Source organism: Leguminivora glycinivorella, chromosome 13 (genome assembly GCF_023078275.1).
Source record: "Leguminivora glycinivorella isolate SPB_JAAS2020 chromosome 13, LegGlyc_1.1, whole genome shotgun sequence".
NCBI classification, from domain to species: domain Eukaryota; kingdom Metazoa; phylum Arthropoda; class Insecta; order Lepidoptera; family Tortricidae; genus Leguminivora; species Leguminivora glycinivorella.
In genome coordinates this window covers 22866349-22885217 of record NC_062983.1, presented here as the reverse complement: position 1 = coordinate 22885217, position 18869 = coordinate 22866349, and the positions used below count along the sequence as shown (strand labels likewise).

The 18869-nt window shown below is 38.2% G+C and overlaps 2 protein-coding genes across 3 annotated transcripts; one reads left to right on the top strand and one right to left on the bottom strand.

Moving 5' to 3' along the window:
• The first annotated feature begins 530 nt into the window (after window positions 1-530).
• LOC125232908 (ADP-ribosylation factor-like protein 2) lies at window positions 531-3375 on the top strand. The gene is made up of 4 exons (XM_048138744.1): window positions 531-672; window positions 750-905; window positions 1449-1647; window positions 2460-3375. The coding sequence occupies exons 1-4, from the start codon at window positions 608-610 to the stop codon at window positions 2592-2594; spliced, it is 555 nt and encodes a 184-aa protein (XP_047994701.1). The 5' UTR covers window positions 531-607; the 3' UTR covers window positions 2595-3375.
• A 949-nt stretch (window positions 3376-4324) lies between these two features.
• Window positions 4325-9656, bottom strand: LOC125232907 (pinin). 2 transcript variants are annotated; one of them, XM_048138742.1, is made up of 7 exons: window positions 9448-9656; window positions 9243-9374; window positions 8490-8706; window positions 8013-8307; window positions 7904-7927; window positions 6725-6985; window positions 4325-5164 (listed from the first exon to the last, which is right to left on the bottom strand). In XM_048138742.1, the coding sequence occupies exons 1-7, from the start codon at window positions 9576-9578 to the stop codon at window positions 5004-5006; spliced, it is 1221 nt and encodes a 406-aa protein (XP_047994699.1). In that variant the 5' UTR covers window positions 9579-9656; the 3' UTR covers window positions 4325-5003. The 2 variants fall into 2 exon arrangements, with proteins under 2 accessions (XP_047994699.1, XP_047994700.1); XM_048138743.1 differs by lacking the exon at window positions 7904-7927.
• Between the last annotated feature and the right edge of the window lie 9213 nt (window positions 9657-18869).

The window sequence follows — 18869 nt, the reverse complement described above, 5'->3', positions numbered from 1 at the left end:
CAATAAGCCCACTCAAAATCATTGAAGGTGCTTCATAATTGAAACAGAATTAAATAAAAGTCTTGACAGCGACGAGATCCGCCATGGATGGATGTTTTACTCTATGGTTGCTAATGGATTCCTATTCGATTTTAAAAAGTTTCAGGATAGAGTTTTTGGTCATGGGTACTTTTTGGGATAAAAATATTTTAAATAAAATCATTTTGTTGAATTATGATTCAAATGTAATGTTAATCAGGCTACACTATTTACAATAACTCCTTAAAATAAACATTAACTATTGAGATTATAAATGTAATTGCTACTTCAGTTTTTACAGTGTCTTCCCAGATAACGATTTTACATTATTGTGCGACATGAAACTTAGGCAATAATATTTATTTAGCCTGTTTTCTAAAATCTTTTCAGTTTCTTTATTTTCTTAAATTATTTTATTATTTTTCTATAATTTAGTTTGGCTGTTTCGCTGTGCGCAAGATCTAGTCTATCTTGTATTTAAAAATAAAATTTGACGTTTAACAGCTGACAAACAAACGTGTTGTGAATCACGAAATGAAACAATAAAATTTAATTAAAATAGCTGTTCATTCACAAAACTTGTTATAAAATGGGATTTCTAACCATATTGAAGAAGCTTCGCCAGAAGGAGAAAGAAATGCGAATACTTATGTTGTATCCTTTGGAAAATTTACCCATTGCTTTCTTTCAGCCTTTGTCGTTCGACAATAATTTCCTTAGCTTGCATTCAGAGGACTGGATAACGCGGGTAAGACAACGATCCTGAAAAGGTTTAACGGGGAGCCGATCGACACGATCTCGCCGACGCTGGGGTTCAACATCAAGACGCTGGAGCACCGCGGCTACAAGCTTAACATCTGGGACGTCGGCGGCCAAAAGTCGCTCAGGTACCTCACAAATTACTAAATAAAGCCTACTAGACGGTATAAATACTGAAAAACCATTGTTGTAGCCACCAACAGTACTATATTAATTTTCTTTTGACCAGTGGTTGGTTTTTCGGGTTCTTCTCAGCATATTTGCGTCTACTGCTGAACATATGCCTCTTTCATGGATTTCCATTCCGTTCTATATGCGGCGGTTCTGTGCCAGGTCGGCCCTGCCATCTTTTTATGTTGTCCGACCATCTGGCTCATGGTTTCCCGTCACCTTGGCTTCCCAGCCTAGGTCTCCACAACAGTACTAGCCGGCCCTATCAAACGTCATCTCTGCATCAAATATGACCGGGTTTAGGGTTATAAAGAGATTATAGGTGAGCAATGTAATTGTTTACAAGTAATTCTATATACTGGACTGCTGCAGATTAGTCAACACAATACAGTGTAGGTAGTCACTAAAAACTAGAATGGCCTCTCAACCCAATCAGTAGATCAGTACTGTCAGTAGCTGATGCAGAATAAATGTACTTACTATATTTTGTTTAATTTCAGATCCTATTGGAAGAATTACTTTGAGAGCACAGATGGTGTGGCATGGGTAGTGGACAGTGCGGACACGAGGCGGCTGGAAGGCTGTGCGAAGGAGCTGCGGGCGCTGCTGCAGGAGGAGCGGCTCGCCGGAGCTACGCTGCTGGTGCTGGCCAACAAGGCTGACCTGCCAGGAGCACTTACTTTGCAGGAGATCAGAGAGGTAAACCATTTAGTTTAACACCGTTGTAACTTATACTGCTATTTTACTGTTGGACTATCAGGAGCGGGACTATGTCATGTGAATTGGTGGCAATATGAATGACTAAAGTTTTCAATTAACTGTGATATATATAGTCTACCTTTATCAGAAATCAGTTTATTTTATGATATCTAAAGTGAGTAAGAATAATGCAATTTCAATTTATCAATAGAAGAATAAATTATAATGAAATGGGAGACCTTTCAGAGTGCAACATAACCCTATGTTCGACCGTATCGAAAATTAAACGCGCACCTATTTGTTACGATACATGCATTAAATGCACGCAATGTATGAAAAATTACCATGCACTTCTCACAGGCTTAGGTATGTACAGGTTTTCCTTTGATGACAATGCTGCTGATCAAATGATTTATTTATTTAATCTTTATTGTATACAAAGAAAGAAAAAACTTATAGTACAAAAGGCGGACTTAATGCCAGACAGCAGTCTCTACCAGTTGATGATCACATGACGTCGATCACATGAAACAAACGCGCGCGTTTGCAATACAAAATGAACACAAGGCGTATGTTGGCAGTGAATGTGTAAACAAAAGATAGGTTTTTTTTAACCCCCGACGCAAAAACAATGGGGTGTTATAAGTTTGACGTGTCTGTCTGTGTGTGGCATCGTAGCTCCCGAACAGATGAACCGATTTAGATTTATTTTGTTTTTGTCTGAAAGCTGAGTTAGTCGGGAGTGTTCTTAGCCATGTTTCATTTTAATTTTGTGGTTATTTTGTGTTTTAAACATACCTTTTATGTCGCAGGCCCTGGACCTCGACAGCATCAAGTCGCACCACTGGCGGATCGTGCGCTGCTCGGCCGTCACTGGCGAGAACCTGCTTGAAGGCATCGACTGGATGCTGGACGACATCGCCTCCCGGATATTCTCATTAGACTAGACTTTTTATACTCTAGCTGTTACTACTCAAATAATTCCAGTTGATGTTTTTATGGAATGCAGAAGGAAATTTAGATGTACTACGTAGCAGTCAATGAGAATCTTATTGGTTTGATATAAGATCTAAATTATGTAAAAATAATTCTCTATTGTCAGATATAACTAACATTTTGTAGCTATTTTGGATCAACTTCAACCATTAGGGTACAGCGGGGCAAATCTCGACTGGAGGGCAATTGTAACTAGTCCATTCTTTCCATTATTACACTATAATGTTGAGTTCTACATGTATCCACTGAACGCACCTATCTAACCGGTGGACACTATTTAATAATGCAAACATTGTAAAATATGAAAAAAATGGACCAGTTACATTTGCCCCCCAGTCTAGATTTGCCCCGCTGTACCTTATTTGCTATTATTGTAGCTTGTATAGAAATATTATATTCTTACTGTAAGGCGGTTTTTATATCAGAGATGTGCAATGAGGAAGCCAGAACTAAGCTAAGTGACGATACGTAACAGAAGTGCCGCTCACTAATACTTATCTTGCCACAACTCTGGCGGGAATGCAGTCTAAGGGTAGAAAAAGTAACGCTTCACACACAATACAATTATAAAGTCGAAGACTGTTCAAAGTAGCTTTCAATATTTATATCACTCAGTCAGCTCAGTCAAGGCCTGCGTTTGTCTATGTATGGGTAAAAAGATTGTAGCGTAGTATTATTATAACAATGAATTACTAGGCTTAATAATTGTAATACGCTTCTCGAACATTATCTAATGTTGTAGTCCTAAGGCACCCCAGAGGTGCAAAGGGCCTTCACAAGCTCGCGCCACGCCTTTCTATCTTCAGCGACCCTCGTGGCCTCGCTCCAGCTCAGACCAGCCGCTCGTAGCTCATTTTCGACGGACCGCTTCCATGAGTGAACAGGGCGCCCGGGGCCACGGCTTGCATTCTGCGGTTTCCAGTCGAAAGCAATGCTCGCATTATTTCTTTCCCCTCTCCGAAGAGTGTGTCCAATCCATCTCCATTTTCGTGTCGCGATTTCCTCGTCAATGGGTGTTTGCTGGCATATACTCCACAGGTCTTGATTTCGGATAGTGTTTGACCAGAAAACGCGAAGGATCGACCTCAGGGACTTGTTGACGAATACTTGGAGCTTTTTCGTTAGGCCCTTTGTCACTCTCCACGTTTCGCAGCCAAACAGTAGCACAGATTTCACTATGGATTGGATCTAATGTTACATACTTATTTAAAGACAAATTTTAATAAAACTTTTACATAAAGTCAGCAGTTTATTCACGTCGTAACACATCCCAATTATAATCACAGTGTTGCTGAATGTAAACATTTCCATTTTATTTATAATACACTAGTAAGTTTCACACTTATACCAGTAGAGGGCAGAACGAGACAAACAAAATATAATGCTGTGAAAAAGTCAAGATAGAAGAGAGAATATTGTTCTGTCCTCCGGCCGGAAAGCGTCAAATTTCAGGCCACTGCGCTAAACGAAGCTTCCCGGCTACATCGTTCTTGGCCAGTAAATAAGAAAGCCTTCTAATGTTTGTGCCCTCCACTTCGCCTCGGACGACAATTACATGTGATCTTATTTTTTTTTTATGGGATAGGAGGCACACGAGCAGACAGGTCGCCTGATGGTAAGCGATCACCGCCGCCCATGGACACCCGAAACACCAGAGGTTTTGGAGGTGCGTTGCCGGCCTTTAAGATGGGTGTACGCTCTTTTCTTGAAGATTTAAAGGTCGTATCGGTCCGGAAATACCGCAGGCGACAATTCATTCCACAGTTTAGCTGTGCGGGGCAGGAAGTTTCTGGAGAAACGCACAGTTCTTATTCACGCTTCAACCTTCTAACAGGCTCGTACAAACCTTGTGCTCAAACAAATAAACATATTAGTCTGTACAGAAAGAAGAGTCTTAAAATTAACTGCACTTTACTTGATTCTTCTCTTTCCAAACAGACTAGTACTGTTTTAGAAAAATCAAAATATCTAATGTAACTGACACTATCACAGCATAATAATTTCTTTGATTTTAGGCTTTTGGTCTCTAGATAACCATCCGTCCTGGCTGATTTCGACCACGGCGTATGTTTAAAACCATCACCATACGCCACTTACAGCATCACCTCACCTATAGAAGTTTGTAATGTTTGTATACATTCCGGGCATACCAAGAACTAACCGCCTACTCTATTTAAAAACCAATATTTTGCGCAAAGGTTGATGTTGAACTGTAGCCACGCGACGCGTATGGGCGGGCTTTAAATCTTTGCAATGACATGTACAAATGTTTAGTTACTTGGATTGTGGTACAGGGTCAAATGGAGACCAAAGCTCAGAATTCTAACCCTCCACATATACAGTTAACATGTTGTCCTACACTACAGCTCGCATGCAGCTTGCACCCGGGCGGGTTCAGGCGGCGGCTCCGCGCTCTGTATCCAGCTGCTGTCCACCGACATGTGCGAGTCTTCTCGGGGCTTCTCCGCTTCCATTGTAGAGTTCTGCTCGGTGGTTGTGTCCAGTTTCGTTTCCTCTTTTACTGGAAACAAATCAATTAGAATTGTTTGTTTGCTTTTGCACAGACCAGATGAAAACTAAAATCTAAAATGATAAATACTTTCAGACCAAGATATATAGTTTACATACAACCTGTGGCCGAGGCGAGTAAACCATGCGTCTTGAAACAAAGCGGCAAACCACTTTTTTTATAACTTGGGTATTTTTTTTATGCGGTTCAAACTCGAATCGTGGGGTCTTTCGATCCTGATAGGAGAAAAAAAATATCCCAAGATTTCCATACATTTTTCAAACCTTCCATTCCGTTACTGCCATACAAAATGTATGAAAAAATGGTAACGGAATGGGAAAAAAAACCTTGGGACACTTTCTTTTCTCCTATTAGGATTGAAAGAGCTGATTCTGAGTGGAACCACATAAAAAATTCCAAATCCAAAGAAAAGTGGTGGGGGGACAACTTTGAAAAAGAATGGCTCAATTACACTGAGTCGTTCGCCGCATGAAAATAAGTTTGGTTGCCTAGCAACCCCATACTTTTTTTTAGCTGAATAGTGTATAAATAGTATAAATACGCATCCATCGCAAGTCGTATTAGATGAATGGTGTAATTTTATTGCCACTTTAGGCGGCTGACAATGTCTTGCCCACTAGACCATGGTGCAGTGTTGGGCATAATTCAATTATTTTGTAATTAAATTACAAATTAAATTATAAAAATTGCAATTACTTGTAATTAATTACGTTCGTAATTGAATTAAATGTAATTGAAATTACTTGGTAATTTATAATTGAAATTACATTAATTTGTAATTTGAATTACGAATTTACGTTATGTAAATTTGATTATTATTTACACAAAAATACCCAATTTACCCACTTGGAATGGTTAAGAACAACAATTAGTGTAACAACAACAACAATTAGTGTTAAAACATTAAACAATTATTTAATAAACAGTTACGATTACCTGCACAATTTAAATTACTAAATATGGAATTTAAAAAAGTACTTAGGTACATTTTTTTCAATTTTAGATTGTCTGTATATTTTTTATTGAGTGCACCTCAGCTGTAATCGTCCCGAATTTCATAAATATCGGAGACAAGTTATCGTCTAACAAACTATCAAAATTGAAATTAGTAAATAGCTCACATCCGAAGTAAAATGTAAGAGCTAAAATACGTACTAAAAAACTTAAACAAGTATGACAAAAAAGAACAATTTTTTTTAATGTTTCTAATTTAATACCTAATATTATATTGCAACACAAACCCACAAAAAATATACTTAGTAGCAAGCTACATTAGGACAATGAAAATCTTTTTCCTAGGTGGATGTAATTTGTAATTTCATAAAGTAATGAATTACCAATTAAAATTACAAAATGTAATTTGTAATTGAATTGCAAATTACATTTTGTAATTTAGTGAAAATCGTAATTCAATTACAAATTACATTTCTGTAATTTCAATTTATAATTGAAATTACATTCTGTAATTGCAATTTGTAATTCAATTACGTTTTGCCCAACACTGCCATGGTGATACCTAGATTCTCCTAGATGGTATAAACGACAACTCACCAGGCTCCTCCTTGATCTCCGCATGCCCGTTGCCCTCAGGCTGTGTATGCGGCTCGTGGTCCTGCTGCTCCTCCCCGTCGCCGTCGCTGTCGTCCCCGTCCTTGTGGTCGGCGTCGTTGGCGAACTTGTCCCGCTTCTTGGCGCCGTCCCCGTCTCTAGCGGGCTCGTTCTCCTTGGCCTGCGGGCCGCGCGCGCGCAGGCAGCGCTGCTCTATCCGTTGTAGTTCTTCTTGCAGCTCGGCGCGCTTCTTTACCATGCATTCTGGAGATTACAACATTCGATGAATTAATTAAAGGTTTGTGTTTACTTACCTACATATAGTAATATTTTGAAAATGATACAAGATTAGATTAGATTTTAGACTTTTTTTTTTGTATTTGTACTTCTTATTTTAAGTTAGTTAGTGTAGTTTTAGTTTAGACCTTATGTAAGAATTATTTTAAAGATATGTTTTTGTACGCCAAAAGGCAAAGCATAGTGATACCATATTTACAATTTTATCCACCACTGTATACTGTACCTATATTTTACAAATAAACAAACAAATAAACACTTTGTAGTAGAGTTACACTTTAGTTAGAACTTAAAATTAGTATTATCATTTGTAATTTCAAATCTTTTCTAAATATAACGTGTAAAAGTGCCCCTGTGGCTTATTTGCTGAATAAATTATTTTGATTTGATTTTTGATCAAGGTTTGTTACTAACATCAAAGAGGATCGAGTATTATAGAGAGTCACTGTCGAAGTAAAATGTTTAATCACAGTACATATACTGCCATCTCTTAACCCAGGCTTAAAAGTTTTGAACCTCAGTTTTGACAATTTGGCCCATATTTTTATCTTGATATGTGTTAAAATGTCAAATATTAATATTAGCGCCATCTAGCTTAGCGTACCCCAAAAGGTGTAATGCCATCTAGGCCACCATACCTTTTTCTGTATGGTACTGAGGTACGTTTTTTTCTTAGACTTTATCTGTCTATACGGAGTTATATTGTCTTTGCTAACATGTAGAAATAAAAAGTGAAGTGTGAAAAACCTTTTTATTAGATCAGTTTTAAATATGAATCAATAAAATACTAATACCAGTTTACCAGCCCTATAATAAAGGCAATAAAAAAGAAAGCTCAAGAAGAAGAATTATCATTAAAAAAACATTCATTTTGTTACTACTCACTGCGATACAAAGGACCATATTTAGCTGCAAATTGACATGTAATTACTAAAAAATCAAATTTCGCAATATAAAATCAACCTACAATATAAGTAGAAGCACTATAACTTACTCTCGTGATACTTTCTACTGGAGTTGAGCTTCTCTGTGGCCTTGTCGGTCATCTTCTTGGGTATCCAGTATATATGTGGCTTGGCTCGCGTCAGTATAAAGTTACCCAGATTCTTCTGAGACGCCTCCCACTTCTCAAATTCTTGGACTCGTGCCATCTTGGCTTCGAGGGCTTTGATTGTGGCTTTTTTGTGTTCTCTCTCAGCAAAGAGCGTCTTTCTTTCCTTCTGTTCTTTTTCTTTCTGTACTCGAGCTTGCTCCTCTATTTTTCTTTCCACCTGCGCCTTTTTTTCTTCCTGTAATAAATTAATTATTTACCAGCATTAATCTTGTATCATTACAATAAACAAAACAATAAAAATTTAAATTTCATAGTGGCTGAGCCAGTAAGGCTCCCAGCCAATACAGGCATGACAAACCTAAGCATCTTGGCCTCTCTATAACAATCCAGTTTTGGATGACGTTGTCTACACCATACCTTAGTTTGCAGCACAATCTCTTCCTGTTTAAACTTCTGCAGTGTCCCGAGCAGCGAGCCGAAGATCCGCCGGTTGCGCGTCCGCGCCTGCTCGTCGCCGCCCTGCGCGCGCAGCACGGCCGCCCGAGTTGGCAGCTCGCGCGACACCTGGGAGATGACACGCGGACGTTTGCCGCCAGATTCCTCGTCATCACTGCCTGGTGTGCGGGCTGATAATCTGTGAAGTATAAACTTGAAAAAAAACCTGTCTTGCAGCAAATAGTAAGCTTTAAAGATGTTACCCAGTAATAGTGATACCAGAGGCCAGATTTCACATAGCTTTATAATTACCAGTAGTATTTTTATGAGCAAGTTTTATGCAACCATCTTTAAGTGTAGTAGCATTATTGCAGCATGTTTATATTGTTTATCCAGTGCCTAACGCACTACTAGCGTACTTAAATAATCTATTGATTCAGCCATCACATGAAGGTGTTTCGGTTTTGAGTTCCATAATATCACTTCCTATACCAAATTAACATCACTTATGGTCAATAACGTTTTTGGATAACTCTACTAAGAGATTTACTAGGATAATGAGAATGTTTGGCAAATAATTTCTAGTTTTTAAGAAATAAACTATGTGTGAAATGAAAATCAATCAATAGATGACAAGTTAAGTGCAAAATAAGCATGGAAAATACACAACAGACCACTTTAATTACTTGCATGACGTATCCAGCGTATCAAGAGATTAATTAGTCTGATATTTACCTGCTAAAAACTGTTTTGGTTTCTTGTTTTCTCTTTCCAAAAGAATCGTCATTTTGTCTAGAGTCAGGGAATGAATTTCGGCCTCCTAAACGTGGTCCACCTTTTAAGTAGTCACTAGACGAGTTATTGAACCTAAAACAAAACAAATTTCTTAGCAAATATGGTCATAAACTGGAAATTTCCTGTCGTCAAGGCTCACACTAACCTATCGTTAGAGAATCGACCCGTCGTTTGGACTATCTTTTTGATGTTTTCGTCTATTTTATACAAGCTGCTCCGTTCTGATTCCAGCTGAGCACGAAGTGCCGTAAACGATATTGCTACTTCTGTCCCCATTTTGGGCTCAATCAATATAAATTGATAGTAAATAAGAAATTCACTTCACAAGATACATTTCCGTCCCGCTGCCGCTGATGGCTGTCTATAATGCGTTTTGTTATTTTCGTCATTCTTGTTTATCTGTGGAAGTTACTATTCGCGTTTTGTTTTTTGTAAAATTAATGTATTTAATTGTTACAAATCATGCAAACCTTCAGCACATATATATATATAATAATAATATTAAAATAAATGCAAATATTTTCTTAATTTAGTTTTAAGTAATTTTCATCAAAGATGATCAGTTTTTCAACTGTTGCTGCTATTGCACACTAGATGACGCTTTACGCAATGTATGTATAGTTTTTCTACTTAGCGACAGGTGGCGCTGTATATTCAAACTTTACTAAGGCCCCCCACAGACGGGAGACAAAACTGTTTTGTCTCCGTCGCTCGGTCTATGGGCTGGTATGAAGGTGCGCACACGAGGCGACGCAACTTTTCATACAAATATGACGGAAACAAAACAGTTATGTCTCCCGTCTGTGGGGGGCCTAAGGGCCCGCGCACACGGATGCAACAGTTGCACGGCGACATTTTTTGTCTCTGTCGTGCGTCTAAGGAGTGACGACAGAGACAAAAAATGTCGCCGTGCAACAGTTGCATCCGTGTGCGCGGAGCGTAAAGTAAAAATTGCCCAAACGCCGTGATCAACTGGTCAATGACAGATAAAAATAAAGACTGATAATCGCGGCTGCGTTCACTTTCAGCGTTACCACTGGTCGCATTCACACTCTGGAAAGACCATCTTTCCAAACACACTACACTCACAGTGTGTGCCTTTTCTTCAGTTTTCCGTGATCACAAATACTATGTAAACTCTACGAGTTAATACGTGCAGCTCGGTGCCAAAGTTGGCAACATGCACACTAGCGCTCCTAGCGGCATGAGTTGATCAAAATAGTTTAGTTTCATACAGCATAAAATTAAAAAAAGTCACAAATTCTTATTTTTTGTTTTATTCCGTCTAAAAATGTTAAAGTAGATCAAGTAATAGCATTTTCTATTTTATTTTACTAAAATAAAAGTCTGAACAACTACTTTGATCAACTCGAACCGCTAGATGGCGCTAGTAAAATTGTTGCCGCTCAATTGTATGGGAAACGTAGAAGCTGCACGTATTAACTCTAGAGTTTATATAGTATTTAGTGATCATGATGCATGCAACTGCAACTGCGTCGAAATATCGGGAGCTCGGCAAAATCTAGTAAGTAAATTTATTCATTAAAAACACAAAGTTTTACATAAGTATGTAATATCCGGTGGACTCCAAACTAGGCTAGGCCTGTATCTTGCAGCCCACCATGTGATACAATTACAGAGTTAAAAGTCATTTATTTCTTGAAATAAATATATTGTTATTGTTTATTGATATTAAGACTAATTAACATTTTTTTTATATACAATTTTAGGTTTTAACATGTACCTTACTTAAAATGACTAAAATTGTATAATAGAGTACTATATTTTATTGTTTAAAAGTGTACAGTGTTGACTGACAATGAGTTCTAGGTGTGCGAGTGTGTGTGTGTTTGTGTGTGTGTTCTTAGGTGCGAGTAAATTAAAGTTTAGCCAGCCTTAGATCTATAAGCATAAAATCAAAAAGGTAATCACGGTCTATATCCCGGTCAATATATTTATGTCTATGTAAGTACTGATAATCTTCATTTCTATGATTTCTAAAATTATCCTAAATATCATGTAGGTTTCAGTTTTTGAAATGGACAAGCTGCTCTTTACGTTGTTGATGTGTTTAATTAATGCATAGGTAGGTATTTTAATACATAGAAATAAATTCTAATTTTAAAACTCCTGTTAAGTAGACTAGAACATACTAGGATCGTTACTCTCTGAGATAGTTGATACGGATAAACGTGGGCTGCCTTATAGAAGAACGTATCGCAATGACAATCGTTGAGCCGCCGTATTATAAAATAGCTCTTTGTAATCCTAATCAAGTATTACCTAGCCGCAATATGAATAATTATGTTTTCCCCTCACTAGCTCGGAAACACGTGTTTTGTCCTTTAATACCAGCGGGTAAAACGCATTTTATCCACTAGTGGGTAAAGTAATTTGACCTTGAATAAAGTCAAATCAACTGCTTTAAAATTGATAAAAGTAGGTGAATCTAGTAATAAAGATGATTTACCACCTGTGGAACTACTGGAAGCAGTGTTAAACGCATTTTTTGTACCGCATTGAATTTTGTACCGCATATTATGGTATTTTGTACATAATTTAATTACCTATCGTCCAATGTGTTATTTTAACATTTTAGGGAAGGTGACATTCGACCGAGTTGGCTGCAGATGATCGGCACAGAAGCGAACACAGAGACGCCGCGTGGCTAATTATGAAAATGTAATTAAAACAAGATTGTAGTATTTTTTGCGTGTTGGGCGGCGGCGCGCGGGCTTTGCGCGCGCGTTCCGGTGGGCGGTTAATTTCACGCGCCGCGGCTGCGCCGGCGCCCGCGCCTGTCCGCACCGCACGCACTGTGTCGTGTCAGTTTGGCGATGCCAGAGTACATACTCAGTAAATTTTGGGTCATACACATGTACGACATACAAACATGAATGACACTTATCTTTGGTAATCTTTTACGATCTTCTGCTATTCTTAACGATGTACAAATCTAAATCGTATAATTAAATATCTATAGTAAAATGTAGTACCTAGTATGTAGACGGGGTCTTTCAAAAAAGGGTTCTTAAAGGGTCACCGACGCGTAGGTGTGTAGATACGTAACACCATAGGCAACGAGGACTTCTATAGACAAGACGCAAGCTGAATAGTTGCTTACAACGTGAAAAAAAGGACAACCGTTTGTGTAAGTGCAACAAAACAATTCCGTCCGACCTGAGATTGTATTTCTTTACCTACACAACTATCACTAGTCAAGTTTAAGAAGCCTATTAAAATATCGTTGGTTCAGCGGAGCGTGCATCCTCGTTCCCGCTGAAAAAAGCAATTAGCTGTTATGCCGCGTCTGTTGTCTGTGGTTAAATCCGAGGCGCGGCCGAGCGTTCAGCCGTGCCATGAAAAATGGCCGCCTCAAGCTGACGGCGGCGCGGCGTCCTACACTAAACTAGTAGTGACAGCGGTGAGTCGGTTGTTTACATGACACAGGATTGAGTACGCTCACTCCTCAATGGCATAATGATTATCTAGTCAAAATATGGGCCGTAGGCGCTTGACAAATTGTTTATGTAAAAAAAAAAAACAATCGTTTCCAATTCGTTTTTGTCCTATCAGCATCAACCATGCATCAACAGTATCCTAGTAGCATACGAAAGGTCGCTCCAAAATCATGCTAAGTACCTTTTCACATTATCCGATCCGATATCGGATGTAGGAAGGATTTCAAAGGCAAAAATCAAAGATGGCCCGTAATGTATAGGATATCGATCCTACATCCGATATCGGATCGAATAATGAGAAACAGCTCTAACTGTGCAGCACAAAAGTAATGTACCTAACCCACCTAAAAAAATACTATCATTTTTTAGATAACCTTTTTAGGGTTCCGTAGTCAACTAGGAACCCTTATAGTTTCGCCATATATGTCTGTCTGTCCGTCCGTCCTCAGTAACCGTTAGCACTAGAAAGCTGAAATTTAGTACCAATATGTATATCAATCATGCCAACAAAGTGCAAAAATAAAAAATGGAAAAAAATGTTTTATTAGGGTACTCCCCCTACATGTAAAGTGGGGGCTGATATTTTTTTTCATTCCAACCCCAATGTGTGATATATTGTTGGATAGGTATTTAAAAATGAATAAGGGTTTACTAAGATCGTTTTTTGATAATATTAATATTTTCGGAAATAATCGCTCCTAAAGGAAAAAAAAGTGCGTCCCCCCCCTCTAACTTTTGAACCATAAGTTTAAAAAATATGAAAAAAATCATAAAAGTAGAACTTTATAAAGACTTTCTAGGAAAATTGTTTTGAACTTGATAGGTTCAGTAGTTTTTGAGAAAAATACGAAAAACTACGGAACCCTACACTGAGCGTGGCCCGACACGCTCTTGGCCGGTTTTTCATTTCAGGCGGCCGCATACCCGCTTTACCAATAAATCGCAACGTTCCGTGAAATGATTTTCATCATCCAATCATAAGACAGTAAAGGCAACTTAAATATGATGATCCTTAAAAAGGCAAAGTCTCTGGCCGGTACACTTGCTGTGGGATCGCATTGCTACACAGGAAACTCGACTCATACATACCACGTTCATCTGACGGCGTCAACGAGAAAGGTTTGTTGTACATTTCCACTCAAATGGATTTCGGCGTAGCGGAATTATGTTTTGGAAACAAGGAGTTGCGTCAGCTAAGGTCGACGTGCCTAGCCTCTGCTCTAACAGCAACACCCTGAACTGGGCAAGCGGACAACATGGACTGCAGGTATGCAATGTTATGGCCAGGTGAACTTATTAACCTTCAATGACGCAAATGGTATCGACGTACCTACCTATACCTTGTACTTTTGGCACTTGAAAAAAGTGTAAACAAACCGGAGCCGTCAAATTTGACAGATCCAGGGATAGTGAACCTTTTAAGGCCAGAAACCTTTTCCTGTAAAATTTAGCTTAAAACCAATATTTCGTAAAAAGTCATAAGTTTTCGTTGGTAAACTTCGGGAGATAAGGGGGGGGGGAGGAATGGTATTTTATTTTTTACATTTTCCTTCATAATTCTTTTTATTTTCCACTACAAAAAAATTATAAAAAATAGTTTTGATATGTAAAATTTGAGCTCTTTCTAACGATACCCCACTTGACCTAGTAACTTGACATTTACAGTTTGCCCCCCTTCCATTTTGGCCATTTTCTATAATTAATATTAATATATTTTTTAAAATAATAGAACAGTTTCAGCTTGTAGAGGTATAAAATGTTCATAACTGTTCCAAATTTCAAATCGATAGCGTAAGTAGTTCTCGAGATATTTAGAAATGTGACAGACATACAGACAGACGGACAGAGCGTAGCCATAAGGGTTCCTTTTGTACCTTTTTGGTACGGAACCCTAAAAAACATAAATATAACAATCATCAACACAAATATCGAACTCTGAACAGATGATGATGATGATGATTGATAACAAGCAATGGCAAATGTTAGACATATAAAATTAAAAATCGCGTAAGTTGTACTACCTTTATATTTTAGTAGAGTTAGTGCGTTTTCACATTATCCGATCCGATATCGGATGTAGGACCGATATCCCATACATTACAGGCGCCATCTTGGATTTTTCAATCGAAATCCTTCCGACATCCAATATCGGATCGGATAATGTGAAACCGGAGTTACACCCAGATTAAAATGCAACCATGAGTTTTAAACCTCTACAAAATTAGGTACTTTTTGGTTGATGATTCCCTGAAGAAAATAATAATATTCATTAAATGTAATGACGATATTTTTATATTCGTGAATGTGTATACGTTTCGTCAAATTAATAGTTATTTGTTATACAAGGGGGCAAAGTTGTATTTTAACGCCGAGTGTGGAATTGAAAAACGAGTAAGTGAAAGGATTCTATAGTTGAACCACGAGCGAAGCGAGTGGTTCGAGAATAGTATCCTGAACTTGCGAGTTTTTTATCACACGAGAAGTAAAATACATTTGCACCCGAGTGTAACACAAAACTTTTCCCCTCACTATAGCGAGGAAACTACAACGCAAAAAATGCGTTTATCACTGCTTCCAGTAGTTCCACAGGTGGTAAATCATCTTTATTACTAGATTCACCTGCATTTATAAATTTTAAAGCAGTTAATTTGACTTTATTCAAGGTCAAATTACTTTACCCACTAGTGGATAAAATGCGTTTTTACCCGCTGGTATTAAAGGACAAAACACGTGTTTCCGAGCTAGTGAGGGGAAAACGAAATTACATGTTAGTGGAATGAAATGGAAAATAGTAGTGAGCTCAATTATTTTTAAATAGAGAAAAAAATTCAGGAACCAAACGTTACCTAATAAACAACCCTCAAATTTGACAGCTCAGGTTTGTTTACACTTTTTTCAAGTGCCAAAAGTACAAGGTATACATAATATCCTAAGGAGAGGGAAATGTTAAGTTCAGTTAGAATCTGTTGTTTTCTCCATTTTATTTCCTAGAGGTTTAATTTAATTAACGGTTCAACATACTTTAATCATCACAGTCGAGTTAGTTAAGTATGGACAAGTTTGTCCACATGATTGTACAGCGTCTTGGTTAAACCGAAACATTTGTGCGCGCGCAAGTCTCCCCGCTACGCTGCGCAGTGACAGATGGCGAGACGGACCGATGTGATTGTACCGACGCTCTTCTGATCTAAACACACAAAAATATACCTGTAATTACTTCCGGACGGTATATAAAAAGATGTTAATTTTAGTCTGTCTACACCTACACTGTTGTTTCTGCGTTTTTTTTTTAAATCGTAAAGAACGCTAGTTACTACAGGTATATTTTACTCTTACTACAGCGGTAACTACATAAGTACTAATACTAAACCCTTCTTTCTGTCCTCAAGTGCTGATTTTCTTGATGAAAATCATGGTAACGTTATGCTTTATTTCACGGTACGTCTAAGTATATATTTTCAGCGCTTAAAGCTTGAAAAGTTACAGATATAAAGACAAAAGTAACTTCTAAGCACACAAGAATATTTAGTAATCCTAGTCTAGCTTAGCTATGGTTAAACGCGTATCTTCAGCGACCATATAAATATCCTTGGGGTTACACCCCGGGATAAATCAGGTGGCAGTCCCGCCGCGACCATTTGCGTCCAAAAGCGGCCGAACGTTTTGTCGTCGCCTGAGTGATCTGGCGGAACCCGCCAATAAAACGCTTGTCTGATTAATTGCGACGCCATTACGAGCCACTCCAGCCGTTTGTCACCGCGCGCGGAACGAACCGGCCATACCACCTCATTTTTCCGACCACACGTAATTGAGTTTTATTGATTGTTATTATTTCGTGAACGCACGCTGAATTTCAATTTTGCTTATAAAACAGGCTATTTGTCTTGGATGTGTAGGTGGCTCTTATTTATTTTACTAAGTTCTTAACGTTGCGTGATATATTTTATTAGTTTTATTCCTACTAAATTGATATTAACAATAAACATTAACCACCTTATTCATAAACGCACTCTAAAGTTATGAATCCGTTAAAATTTGTTTGTCCTTTTCTATCACACCAATACGTCGAAAAAAGACAAACGAACTTTATCGGCTTGATAACTTTATAGTGCGTTTATAAATAAGGAGGTAAATATATAAAGGAAAGATAATAGTTCTAAGCAATTAGTAAGTGGAAATTATTTTTTCCCCTCACTAGCTCGGAAACACGTGTTTTGTCCTTTAATACCAGCGGGTAAAAACGCATTTTATCCACTAGTGGATAAAGTAGTTTGACCTTGAATATAGTCATTTTTTCTGCTTTAAAATTGATAAAAGTGAGTGAATCTAGTGATGACGATGTTTTACCACCTGTGGAACTACTGAAAGCAGTGGTAAATGCGTTTTTTGCGTTGTACTTTCCTCGCTATAGTGAGGGGAAAAGTTTATTTGTGTTACACTCGGGTGCAAATATATTTTACTTCTCGTGTGTTAAAAAATTCGCAAGTTCAGGATTCTATTCTCGAACCACTCGCTTCGCTCGTGATTCAACTATAGAATCCTTACACTTGCTCGTTTTTCAATTCCACACTCGGCGTTAAAATACAACTTGTATAACAAATAACTATTACAATTAGAGAAACAACACTCACCTACTGATCGCCCTGTTCATACTTAATAACAAGTAACTGTAGCGTGCTCGTTTATAAAGCCTTTACAAAATAACTTTCTCTGACCCGTTTGTTACAGAATTAGCAAATTAGTAATTATCAATTCAAGCCATGCATACACTACATTAATACTTCTGACTTCTGAGAGGACATTGATTCCAATTTAAATAATTACATTTCCCGGTAGTAAGGACCTACACAGAAATCGCGTGATTTATTATAAAATGATAATGAACGACTGCCTCAGTACACCTGTTTGTCTGTCTCGTTAGCATAAGTCCTGACTCCACAACAGTCTACTCTAATATTGCTACTCCAAACACTTTCAACTATTCTCGAGCTAGTATTAAATGAGCTGGTAACCACATAGTTGCTACGTATACTAAGATCGCAGATTCTCTGGATGTCTCGAGAGTAAGAAATGGAAACGCTTGCCAGCGTACCATCTTCCTTTTAAATGACTATTTCTAAGCCATACTGCAAAGGTATAAGGTACACTGAAGTACAGTTGTCGTGTTGGTGGCGTACAATGTACAATTAGGTGCGCAAGCGGCTGCATCGAGGCGGCGGCGCGCGGTTCGCTACGAGCCAGTGGAGCAGGGCGCTGCCGGTGCCAGGGACCTATTCGGATACGGTGCCGTACAACAGGCTTCTCGTTAGACTTGTAAACATTGCCATGTGGCGGGCTCGTTGACTGCGGACTGACATTGTTGTACAATTAGGTGTATCGAGGCGACGGCGCGCGGTTCGCTGCGACCCAGTGGAGCTCGGCGCTGCCGCTGCCAGGGCGCAGGGGCTTATTCAGAATATTCGAATTAACGTACTAGAATAAGTTTAGAAATCTAGAAAAACTTTAGAAGATTTTTAATTTAGATTTACGAGCGATTCACCTGTAATACCGCGCAAACTTGCTTTTAAATAATCTAAAGGTGGTGGTAGTGGGATTCAACGCGGCTACCGGGGTACCTATACATACACACTTATCGACAAGAGGTCATTTTCAGTGCTATGTCTGTAGAACAATGTCTGTGCATGTCACAGACATTACGGCGATTTCTGCCAGTCAACAAAGAATCCAACAGAAATGTGCCTAGAAACACTCAATAGTGCCCTTTTCTTACCATCACACATTTTAACCACTATTAAAAAAAAACAATGCTATAAATTTAGATACCTCTCTTCATTTCAAAGTAACTGCTGCATTCTAGTTGCATTACAGTGTATGACTAAATCTTCTAACTACTACTAACTACTACTACTAAATTAAAAATTCTTCCGTTACCAACATTATACATTTATGAAACATGTCTTTTTGTGAAAACTCATATCAGTCAATATAAAATCATGAAATCTAACCCTAGGTCAACATCTAAATTCCATGGACTCAATATCAGTTATCCAGTCCACAACTCAGTTCATTTTGAAAAATCGATTCTTTTCATGTCTGTCAAAATCTT